At 31.6% G+C, this 13,130-nt stretch overlaps 1 protein-coding gene and 1 non-coding gene across 2 annotated transcripts; one reads left to right on the top strand and one right to left on the bottom strand.

Moving 5' to 3' along the window:
* Positions 1-359: 359 nt before the first annotated feature.
* Positions 360-12,305, bottom strand: LOC133035754 (uncharacterized). The gene is made up of 3 exons (XM_061111932.1): positions 12,135-12,305; positions 1,392-1,625; positions 360-1,187 (listed from the first exon to the last, which is right to left on the bottom strand). The coding sequence occupies exons 1-3, from the start codon at positions 12,303-12,305 to the stop codon at positions 360-362; spliced, it is 1,233 nt and encodes a 410-aa protein (XP_060967915.1).
* Positions 1,642-1,748, top strand: LOC133033836 (small nucleolar RNA R71). The gene has a single exon (XR_009685897.1). It is a non-coding gene; the product is annotated as a small nucleolar RNA R71 (small nucleolar RNA).
* Positions 12,306-13,130: the final 825 nt, after the last annotated feature.

Raw genomic sequence — 13,130 nt, 5'->3', positions numbered from 1 at the left:
GGGAGCACTCTTCTATCTCATCCGGAAATCTCATAGCATTGAACACATTAAAGGTGACTTTTTGATCATTCACCCTCATTGTGAGCTCCCCATTTTGCACATCAATCAGAGTTCTCCCGGTAGCAAGGAATGGTCAACCCAAGATAATAGGCACATCTCTATCAGCTTCATAGTCTAGGATGATGAAATCAGCTGGAAAAATGAACTTGTCAACCTGTACTAGAACATCTTCTATTTTTCCTTCCGGATGGGCCATGGACCTGTCAGTAAGTTGCAATGTAACAGTTGTAGGACGTGCTTCACCAATACCCAACTTCTTAAAAATCGACATAGGCATGAGGTTGATGCTTGCACCCAAATCACATAAATCTCTTCCAACATCCCGCCCCCCCAATAGAACAAGGGATTGTAAAACTACCCGGATCCTTCAACTTCGGTGGAATCTTACTTTTCAACATGGCGCTGCATCCTTCGGTAAGAGCTACAGTTTCAAACTCCCCCAACCTCCTTTTCTTCGTCAAAATGTCTTTTAAGAACTTGACATAGTTTGGCATTTGCTCCAATGCTTCCACCAAGGGAATATTGATATGGAGCTGCTTCAACACATCTAAAAACTTCTTGAATTGCCCGTCTTGCTGCTGTTTCCGAAATCTTTGAGGAAATGGAAGGGGTGGTTTAGTACATACTGGTGCGGATTGCTGACTGTCAGATTGCTGACCCGATGCTGTATCAACTGGTCTGGTATCAGCAATTTCCTGGGCAGTTTTTTTACTCAATTTTTCGTCGTTTTTGATTGAAGTGGGCTCCCCACTACCCTTTATTTCCTCAGAATTTTTCAGATGCTTGCCACTCCTCAAGTGAATGGATTTGCATTGCTCCTTCCCATCCCTCCTTGGATTCTCCGTGTCACTAGGCAAAGAACCTTGCGGCCTAGCTTTCAATTCATTGGCCAAATGTCCAAGTTGCAACTCTAAGTTTCGAAGAGAGGCAGCTTGACTTTGTATCACCGCATCATTTTTGGCCATATAATCCCGCATTAGACTTTCCAAAGAACTTGGTTGGGCATTTTGAGCATGTTGTGAATGTCGGGGTTGTTGTGAAAAACCCGGTGGATATGCTTGTCTTCCTTGGGCTGGTGTGGTACTTGAGCTTGCTCCTTGACCTCCCCAAGAAAAATTAGGATGATTCTTCCAAGATTGATTGTAAGAGTTTGAGAATGCCCCATTGTTTCTGTTAAAATTCTGATTTCCCATGTAACAAACGGACTCCGGATTAGATGGACACTTCTCAAACACATGCCCTTCTCCACAAAACACACATGAGACATCATCACTTTGAATGGCAGCTGGTTGAATATTTTTAGCGTTCCCAATACTCAAATTCTTCAAAACATTCGTCATGGAAGCCATTTGAGCTGTCAAAGCTGTTATTGCATCTACCTCAAGGACTCCCGCCACTTTTCTACTTGTTTGAGCTCTTGTGTTGGACCATTGGTAGTTGTTACTTGCAATGGTCTCCAAAATCTCAAATGCTTCATTGTAAGACTTCGACAAAATAGCACCGTTGGCCGATGCATCTAACACCATTCGAGAAGCTGCATTCAACCCATTATAAAAAGTCTCCATCTGAATACAATGTGGAATGCCATGATGTGGACACTTTCGCAAAAGTTCCTTAAACCTCTCCCACGCATCACTTGTGGACTCATCTTCAAGTTGCTGAAAAGACATGATCTCACTTCTGAATTTTGCATTTCTAGTAGGAGGAAAGTATTTCCTCAGAAACTTCTCAGCAAGGTCATTCCAATTGGTCACAGAATCAGGCGGCAAAGTGTTGAGCCATGATCTAGCTCGGTCTCGAAGTGAGAATGGGAATAGCTTCAACCTTAACACCTCTTCACTCACTCCTTGGATCTTGAAAGAATCACTCACCTCCAAAAATGAACGGAGATGGAGGTGAGGATCCTCAGTTGGCATCCCGCTGAATTGCCCCACGGTTTGGAGCATTTGAAACTGTTGGGTTTTATGCCCTAAATAAAACTCATTTCAATATAATCAGATTTACTTATTAATATAGATCAGAAATAACATTTAATGTTGCATGGTTCACATGATTTATTTCATGATTATATGTACATAATGTATAAATTCATCTGAAACCCTTTTCACATACTTGATCCTGTTTATTGTGCCGTCAACACATTGGAAAGTAAACATGACTATGTGAATAAAGTTTCCTAGATTTATCAGACACAGGGTTTTACTGATATGATAATCTACAACAAGAGTTTACTTGTATTTGGAGAAATACTATGTTCTTTCCAGAACATTGGTTAAAGTAAAGCTCAGGTTGGATGCATGGAGTATGCATCGGAAGGGACCGATATTGAACTTTGACTTAGATTTATTAAACTTACCGTAATATCTATTCAAGTCAATATCGCCTAGTTGATCCTAGATCAAATGATCTTAATCCTGTTATGATTAGGCTCAATCTTGAAAGGCTATTCGTGTTCTTTGATTTGTTAGTTAAGCCTACTTTTAGGTCAGGGTGATACGTACATTTTGGGAACACGGTAGTGCAATTGAGTGGGAGCGCTATCATAAAAATGGAATCTATAGCTTCTATCTGGCGAATAGTAAGCAAAGGATGATCTCCTTCGAGCTTGACCAAACGAACATAAATGGTGGAGTACTCATTTCACATAAGCTGAAATATCATTTATACGGGGTCAAGTGTTTTAAGGAATAAATACATTGTAGGGTGTAACGGTAATTTAATCCCTTTACAAAGGTAAACATCATTCATATAGAGGGTCATTGATCACATTAGGATTATAACAATGGATAACTAATGATGTGTCTATATGGTGGAACATATAGAGCATTCTATATACCGAGAGTGCAATTCGAGTTCTATGCGTGGATTCAACGAAGAATTAATAAGTTAGTGAATTTTAGTGCTAAATTCTTGATCTACTTATTGGAAGCTCGGTTATATAGACCCATGGTCCCCCCACTAGTTGAGATAATATTGCTTGTAAGACTCATGTAATTGGTTTTGATTAATCAATTATAATTCTCAAATTAGACTATGTCTATTTGTGAATTTTTCACTAAGTAAGGGCGAAATTGTAAAGAAAGAGTTTATAGGGGCATATTTGTTAATTATGATACTTTGTATGGTTCAATTAATAAATATGATAAATGACAATATTATTTAATAATTATTTATAGTTATTAAATAGTTAGAATTGGCATTTAAATGGTTGAATTAGGAAATTGGTATTTTTGAGAAAATCAGATACAAAAGGTGTTAAAATTGCAAAATTGCAAAAAGCAAGGCCCAATCCACTAAGTGTAGGGCCAGCCACTTTTGTAGGAAATTTAAACTGATTTTTTCATTATTTTAATGCCATATAATTCAAATCTAACCCTAGTGGAATGCTATAAATAGATAGTGAAGGCTTCAGGAAATTTACACTTAAATTTTCTATTTTTCCTTCGCAGAAAAACACGAGCCTTCTCTCTCCCTATCTTTAGCTGTCACTTCTTCTCTTCCCTCTTGAGAATTTCGAAATCCTTAGTGTATGAGTAGTGCCCACACACATCAAGTGATACCTCAATCATAGTGAGGAAGATCGTGAAGAAAGATCATCAGCAAAGGAGATTCAGCATCAAAGATTCAGAGAAAGAGATCCAGGTTCAGATATTGATAATGCTCTGCTACAGAAAGGAATCAAGGGCTAGATATCTGAACGGAAGGAGTCATATTATTCCGCTGCACCCAATGTAAGGTTTCTTAAACTTTATATGTGTTTATTTTATCGTTTTAGAAAGTTCATATTTAGGATGTTAATAAACATACTTGTGAGTAGATCTAAGATCCTGGTAAAATAATTTCCAACAACTGGCCTCAGAGCCATGGTAATTGATTTACTTACATGTAATTTGGACTTTAAAACGATTGTTTGTATGTTCTTTGGATGGTATCATGTTGTATTGAGTGTTATTTGATGATTGATTGATGTTTGTGAAATTTTCGTGAACAATAATTGTGATTTCGTTTCTGGAATTATTTTTATTGGATAGTATGGAAAAAATTAAGCAAGTTAGCCTTTTACAGAACTCAATTTGGATTTTATTTGAATTAGTTATGATTTTTTGAAGATTTGACAAAATCGGGGCTGTGCTGATAGTTTCCTGCGATCGCAGAACTGTCCGTACAGTTTCGGATTTTTTCCTTTTTCTTCAATTTTTCATACTTTTTCATGGAATTAACTTCCAATTTTTTGTATGGTTTTGTATATATACTATTACTATTCCTAATTCAATTCTAATTATCATTTTGAATTAATTTAATTTTTTTTAAATTAATTCAAGATATTAGTGTAATTTGAATTCGAATAGAATTAGTATTTATCTTTTTGCTTAAAAATCTATCTTATTTTTAAATTTGATTATTTTTTTTTAAATTTAAGGTCAGATTTTTTAGATATTTATAATATCTTTTAAGATATTTAAGATATTTTAAAAAAATATCTTTTAAGATATTTATAAAATCTTTTAAGATATTTTAAAATATCTTATCTTTTAAGATATTTAAAAATATCTTATCTTTTAAGATTTTTTTTTAAATCTTTTTAAGATATTTTGACCTTATTTAAATTTAAAATAGATATTTATAATCATGTAATTTTAAATAGATATAAGATAAAAAGTAGGTTTAATTTTAATTTTTTTTTATTTTCGAAATTTAATTTTAAATTCCGAAATTAATTTTTTTTAAATTATTTTTCGAATATTTTTTTTTAATTTAATTATTTATTTATTCGAAATTATTTATTTAAAATTAAATAAATCCTACTTCCAACTATCCAGCTAACCCTGTTGCAGGAGTATGTGTTTTAGCTTGTTTGTAAGTTTTCAAAACCTATTATTACTTGATTGCAAATAGCCATGGTTACTTTTTGCCAGATCTAATGATCTGATGGCTCCCTTGGTCAAGTTAATAATTTGTAACAGGTAAATTTTACAATCTTCTTTCATCTGTGTATGACCTAGCAACATGATAGGACCCATCCAAAGTGTGCCTGTGTGAGCCTATGTGTTTAATTTTATTATAGATGCATATAGGTTAATGTTGCTAAATAAAATGTCATAGTCATTGATAGATTTTATTTAGGCCCATTTAGTTTTGGGCTTATTCAATTAATAACAGTTGTTCTTATTAAGGTTAAATTCCTCTCTTTTGGGCCTTGTGTGAGAGTTGGGAGCCATAGAAGTGGGTACGACATACTGAACCCAAGACTCCCCTCACACAAACCACCCCAATTGTGAAGGCCCATTTGCTCGATTTGAATGACTGTACTAGGTTAATTACACTAGTTTAACCTAATTAAAATTGATTAGCAACATAATTAATTTCATTTATTTTGAAATTAATTTAAGAAAAATATAGTTTAAAGAATTATTTTTTATTCTAAGCTAAACTATATGTATTTTCTTGTATTTAATTAAATATAGAATTATAACCATCTAGATTCTTTCTGGAACTTAATTTAAATTTTTCATTAAATATTCCTATTTAAGTTGATATTTAGTTATCTTCAACTAACCAACTTAAATCTGAATATCTTTTGAATTCAAAATTTCAAAATTAAGTTGAGGAATTTTAGGCATTGGTTATTAAGATTCTTTAGATATTTTTAAGTTAATATCTTTTCGAATATTAACTTAAAATGGAATATTTTCAAATTAAGTGGTTCCAACTTAATTTTTGATATTTAATTAAATTTAAATTTGAAAAATATTTAGGTTCTAGATTTTTTCTAATACAACTTAAATTAGATATTTTTTCAAATTTTGTGGAAAAGATACTTAGTCAAATAAGATATTTTCTAGATAGTTATTTCTAGACTACTTATTATTTCTAATATTAAATAGGAAAATATTATAAATTGTGAAATTAATTATTTATATAATTAATTTTGGTACAATTTATTTTAAGTATATTTTTCCTAGTATTAAACTAGAGATTAATAATTAAGCCTTCTCTACACTTAATTATTTATTTCTTGAATTTAATACATTTAATTAATTTGAAAATAAAATATCTAAGTTGATTTAATCATCATACTTAAATATTTCTTTTTCATGACATTTAATTAAAAAGAAAATTATTTTTAGTTGAAATTTAATTTTTCAACTAAATTTAAATAATTTTCAAAATATATTTTTTCTTTATTTTATTAATCAATTTTTCGAAATTGCATTTCTTAAATGCTAGAATTTCGAATTTTATCTTGAAAAATAGATTAAGTTGTAAATTAATTATTTATTTTAATTAATTCTTGGATCAACTTAAATCAATGATTTTTTTTTTCATTTATTGATTAATTTAAAATAAATTGAATTAAAGTATATTATTAGAAATTGAATTAATTAGTCAAAGGAAAATCTAGATAGATGATATTTTTGCTTGAAGTATTTTTCTAGTGTATTTAATTAAATAGAAAATTAATATTTAAGTTGATTTTCATCATCATACTTAAATATTTGAAATTTTTCTTATATATTTAATTAAATAGGAAAATTATATTTTTTGTTGTAAATTAATTTTATTAATTAATTTTGGGCCAACATTAAATTAGAATAATTTTTCCAGGATTTATTTTTTATTTTAATATGCATTTTTCGAAAATTGTATTCTTAAATACTTTAATTTTTCGAAATGCAATATATATTTATAGAAAATTAAATTTGAGTTGTAAATTAATTTAAATTAATTTTGTAACAACTTAAATTGAATATTTTTCTAAATATTTATTGGAAATTATTACTAAGATGGAAATAATTCATATTATTTTCATATCCATCTAAGTAAAATTTATAAATATTAAATTAAAATTTATATTTAGAATTTTTCATTCTAAATTGGAAATTTTAAATAAATATATATTTAAAATAAATAGAATAAATAAAGAGAATCAAAGAAAATACAACTCACTTTAAATAATGAGCTTGATTATTATTAAGATATTCGATCTCCATTGTTGGTCTTACAAAAGTTAAATGTTTTCAATATAACCTCGAGACGCTAGACTTCGTCCCCCTATGGATGGTTATTCGTTGAACGCATTTAACACCGTAAGATTTCATTTGATAAGTGTTTTGTAAGTTTTCGTCTCTATTAGACTCTCCCCTACGGTGACTACTTAGAGATAAACTTATGAAACATGAAACAATGGTGGAAGCTCATAAAATGAGAATAACCTTGACTCTCGCCTACCGGGACAACGTTGGATTCTTATTTTGATCGAATAAAAGGTTGCTAGAATGGTTTCTATTTTAGATGAGCTGACAACTCTATTCAATAAATGATACTTTGACTCTCGCCTACCGGGACACTGTATCAGTTTGTTGAAAACCTTGGAAATTATTTAGGATTGTATGTTTTAGTATTTTCACTAGTCATTCCTACTTGCTATATGTTTATAATTTCTAAATTGTGTATGAATTTATATTGAACCATGTTATTTTCTGTTATTAAGTTGTAGTTTAATTTCGAATCTTCATTGTTGGTCTAACATGTTTGTTTTTCTAATGAGATAAATCCCTAATGGATTTTTACCATTAGACATACATAATAGTGTAAGATCTCGAAAGATAAGTATTGTATATGCGACATCTAACTGTTCATCAATTGATGACACATTAGACTAGTATTTTTACAATATGAAACAAGAAGATTACATAAATAAGATTACTTTGTCTTTCGCTAATCGAAGCATCGTTGGATTCTTATTTTAAACGAAATTATCCTAATTCCTCTTAGCTTATTCATTTCGAATTAGCTTCAAACATATCATTGGATGAATGGTCTATAAATCATTTCATGTCATTATATTTTCTCTTAAGAAATTAAATGACGCATATGATTATAATCCCGAAATTCTATTCCCAATTGATATAAAACCTCAATCTTAGAAATCTCCTACTTGTATGGGCAAATCTGACTTAGAGTTTGTATTAGTAGTGCTGGTCCAAGAAAGAATTACTCATTATATTTGGTTGAATTTAAGTCTTTGACTTTAATTTTAGAATCCAAATAGAAATTTTCTTAAATTTCTAATTCCAGAATACAATACAGTTACACTTTCTCAAGTGTTTAATATCCATCTTCTATTAATGGATTAAAACTGTATGGAATATGAGTTAGGTATTCTGTAACCAGGATCCACTTGCAGTATTCTAAGAACTCTTTGATGTAACTAAACCTATGTCATCATAGACACTACCACTTTCTTTTAATCTATGGCATTTGTATCTTGTTCATAGTGGATTTGACAAGATCAATCTCTGCAAAGAGTTAATATGCCTATATCCACTGAAAGTAGTTCATCTCATTCGCAGATGAATGTACATTCAGGGGTGGATATGAGTTTTTCGTTGTATTCTTAAAACGATAACTCTAGATTATACCTTATGCAAAGAAATTTGAAATGTTTGAAAAATTTCATTAATTTCTAGCAATGGTTAAACACCATTAAGGTAAGTGGTTAAAGATCTTGCGAACTGATAGGGGTGGAGAAATAGTTAGTAGATATGCAGTTCAAAGATCATTAAATTGATTTTTGAATTATATCCAAACTTACCTCCCCAGAAATTTCGAGTTGCATGTTGATGATTAGTTACTAGTCGTTGCCTAAATCCTTCTATGGTAATACAATTTCGTAATGATGTAATGGTTGTATACTTAATGTAAATCATTACTAGATTCATGGATGACCTAATCAAAATCTTAAGAAAAGCTAGAACTGTTAACCATGGTTTCTTAGCTATTCTAAGTGATTAGGGGTGGACCATCCCATTGTCAATAGATAAGAAAGTGTTTGTTCAAACAAATACTACTTTTCTAAGAAAATGACTAAGTCCGAAAAACAAGTAGCAAATAAAGGAGATACTTAATTCTTGATTCCAAAAGTGTTCTATCATCTTATATGACATATGATGATCCCACTGCCTCTGTTGTCTTGTCACAACCGAAGAGATCAATACCATTTAGTTTTCTTAGACATAATTCACGGTACCTTGTCGTAGTGGGAGAGTTTCTAGGAACTCACCTTCTTATGACTTGGGAGACACTAGTGATTAAAATCCATTGTGAGTTTAAACAAGTAATGGATTGTCAAGATAAGAAACTAAGAAGAAAGCCAATAGAACTATGGTTTAATCCATTCACATGGAGTAACCTAAAGTTTTCTATTACAAGGACATAAAAGGAAATTTTCGTTTATAAGTCCATTCAATGGACTTAACAAAACTTCCTGTTCCTAGTATTATAGGTTTGAGTTTATCTAAACCTATGGCTTGTGGTATACCTGGTAATTACTTACTCTAATGCAAGCAACTTACTTTAGTAAGATGCTGAAGCATTTTCTTTCTAATGGCAATCTATAGAAGCTTCACAACTTCTTAGGCATAGATTTTATTTATCTAAGGAAAAGTCTTAACTATTCCGTAAAAGATAAAGCCATGAAAGAATTTCTTACATCAACAAGTGAGAGGTCTTAGATATGCTTTTGTATGCCTTGGACCGGACACCTGCTGTTGAGTGGGAGTAATGAGTAGGTATCGATTAATCCAGGAGAAGAACATTGGAAGACAATCAAGTAAATCTTAAGATAAAGAAGAGGAACTATATGTTAGTCTATAAGGGTGTGTTTAAAACTCTTAGACTACACCATATCAGATTTCGAAATTTGCCTATGTGCTAATAAATCTTTCTGATAAGATGGTGGTTACTCTGGGGGTGGAATAGTGATTTTGGAGAAGTGTAAAAACCTATCTGAATTCTCTAAGTCTACCAGAGAGAGACTGAATGTTAAAGCTGCAGGAAAGTTACTTATTCAGTCTAAGGAAAGTTCTATACATCTTTGGCACCATTCCAAATTGCCTTAAACTACTAGTGTTAATTTCCTGATTAACCAAAAGTAGTTGCCAAAGGTATAGAATCCAGTATCCCAAGAGAGTAGACATATAGAGAGGAATTTCACATTATCAATGATTTTGTGATTAAAGGAAGAGTAATGGTGGAGAAAAGGTTGTGGTTAATTCAACCTTTCAGATCCTATTACGAGGAGTTTACTACTACTACACTTGATTTGTATATCAAGGTGTTGAGATTATTTGAAACGCACTTTTTGTTTTATATTAGTGCAAGTGGGAGTTTGTTGGGTTTTATGCCCTAAATAAAACTCATTTCAATATAATCAGATTTACTTATTAATATAGATCAGAAATAACATTTAATGTTGCATGGTTCACATGATTTATTTCATGATTATATGTACATAATGTATAAATTCATACGAAACCCTTTTCACATACTTGATCCTGTTTATTGTGCCGTCAACACATTGGAAAGTAAACATGACTATGTGAATAAAGTTTCCTAGATTTATCAGACACAGGGTTTTACTGATATGATAATCTACAACAAGAGTTTACTTGTATTTGGAGAAATACTATGTTCTTTCCGTAACATTGGTTAAAGTAAAGCTCGTGTTGGATGCATGGAGTATGCATCGGAAGGGACCGATATTGAACTTTGACTTAGATTTATTAAACTTACCGTAATATCTATTCAAGTCAATATCGCCTAGTTGATCCTAGATCAAATGATCTTAATCCTGTTATGATTAGGCTCAATCTTGAAAGGCTATTCGTGTTCTTTGATTTGTTAGTTAAGCCTACTTTTAGGTCAGGGTGATACGTACATTTTGGGAACACGGTAGTGCAATTGAGTGGGAGCGCTATCATAAAAATGGAATCTATAGCTTCTATCTGGCGAATAGTAAGCAAAGGATGATCTCCTTCGAGCTTGACCAAACGAACATAAATGGTGGAGTACTCATTTCACATAAGCTGAAATATCATTTATACGGGGTCAAGTGTTTTAAGGAATAAATACATTGTAGGGTGTAACGGTAATTTAATCCCTTTACAGTGTAGATCATTCATATAGAGGGTCATTGATCACATTAGGATTATAACAATGGATAACTAATGATGTGTCTATATGGTGGAACATATAGAGCATTCTATATACTGAGAGTGCAATTCTGAGTTCTATGCGTGGATTCAACGAAGAATTAATAAGTTAGTGAATTTTAGTGCTAAATTCTTGATCTACTTATTGGAAGCTCGGTTATATAGACCCATGGTCCCCCCACTAGTTGAGATAATATTGCTTGTAAGACTCATGTAATTGGTTTTGATTAATCAATTATAATTCTCAAATTAGACTATGTCTATTTGTGAATTTTTCACTAAGTAAGGGCGAAATTGTAAAGAAAGAGTTTATAGGGGCATATTTGTTAATTATGATACTTTGTATGGTTCAATTAATAAATATGATAAATGACAATATTATTTAATAATTATTTATAGTTATTAAATAGTTAGAATTGGCATTTAAATGGTTGAATTAGGAAATTGGTATTTTTGAGAAAATCAGATACAAAAGGTGTTAAAATTGCAAAATTGCAAAAAGCAAGGCCCAATCCACTAAGTGTAGGGCCAGCCACTTTTGTAGGAAATTTAAACTGATTTTTTCATTATTTTAATGCCATATAATTCAAATCTAACCCTAGTGGAATGCTATAAATAGATAGTGAAGGCTTCAGGAAATTTACACTTAAATTTTCTATTTTTCCTTCAGAGAAAAACCTGAGCCTTCTCTCTCCCTATCTTTAGCTGTCACTTCTTCTCTTCCCTCTTGAGAATTTCGAAATCCTTAGTGTATGAGTAGTGCCCACACACATCAAGTGATACCTCAATCATAGTGAGGAAGATCGTGAAGAAAGATCATCAGCAAAGGAGATTCAGCATCAAAGATTCAGAGAAAGAGATCCAGGTTCAGATATTGATAATGCTCGCTACGTAAAGGAATCAAGGGCTAGATATCTGAACGGAAGGAGTCATATTATTCCGCTGCACCCAATGTAAGGTTTCTTAAACTTTATATGTGTTTATTTTATCGTTTTAGAAAGTTCATATTTAGGATGTTAATAAACATACTTGTGAGTAGATCTAAGATCCTGGTAAAATAATTTCCAACAGAAACATCACTGGCTTGAGCTCAAACTGCGGTGCTTGTATTTCAGGCCTCACAATGCCTGGATTGAGCTCATTAAACATGGGGGCTGCATACTCCCTTATAGCCCTTGCTCGATCATCTGCCAATATGATGGGATTAACAATTTGTGGAGCAACCCCATCGTCATCAAAATTTTCAGCCATGATGTCTCAGCCCTTAGCCTTTTGAACCCTTCTTCTTCTTCGGAATGTACGTTCAATCTCGGGGTCAATAGGAGCAAGTTCAAAGTCCTCTTGTTGGTTCATACACTATAGATACCTGAGATTCCAAAGACAAACCAGCAAGATTAAAAGCACAAAAATTCTTAGAATGTCAATTAGTTGATAAAACAAAATTTAGAACTTAAAGTCCCCGGCAACGGCGCCAAAAACTTGTTGTGAAAATTTTATTGCTTTATAATTGCGCAAGTGTACACAATCACAAACAAGTAATACAATGATAAGTAATCAAAGTTCGTCTCCACAGGGACTTTTTACTAAATAATGTTAAATCAACTAAAAGTAATTCTAAGAATTTCAAATAAAAATAAAATAAAGTCACACATTAATGCACGAGAAAAATTTATAGCCTTGAATCTAAACTTGAGAACTAATTTTTTAAACTAAATAAACTAAAAATAAGAAACTAAAAGTGTTTAAAATGGTGGTAATTTCAGATTTGGAAATTAGACTTGGGTGATTAATTTCCACTTGTATGTCCCAGTTGATACAGCAATGACCCAGCAATGAATCAGGAATCCTGGCAGAGTTAACAAATTTCAACAAAAACCAGCAAGCTTTTTCCAAAACTTGAGAATAACCATTCATAATCTCACAATGCATTCCTACATCAGTTTAGATCACAAATAGCCCAATAAAGCATCAAATCCTTAGTTATACATGGTAGCAAAATATTCCTATTTCACTACTAATTAATACCTAAAAGAAAAGGTAGAAATCATGCATCAATTAGAAGGGTTCAACTAGGTC

The sequence above is a fragment of the Cannabis sativa genome, chromosome 1, assembly GCF_029168945.1.
Source record: "Cannabis sativa cultivar Pink pepper isolate KNU-18-1 chromosome 1, ASM2916894v1, whole genome shotgun sequence".
Lineage (NCBI taxonomy): Eukaryota > Viridiplantae > Streptophyta > Magnoliopsida > Rosales > Cannabaceae > Cannabis > Cannabis sativa.
Note: the sequence above shows the minus strand (reverse complement) of the source record. Positions and strands in the feature narration are given on the sequence as shown.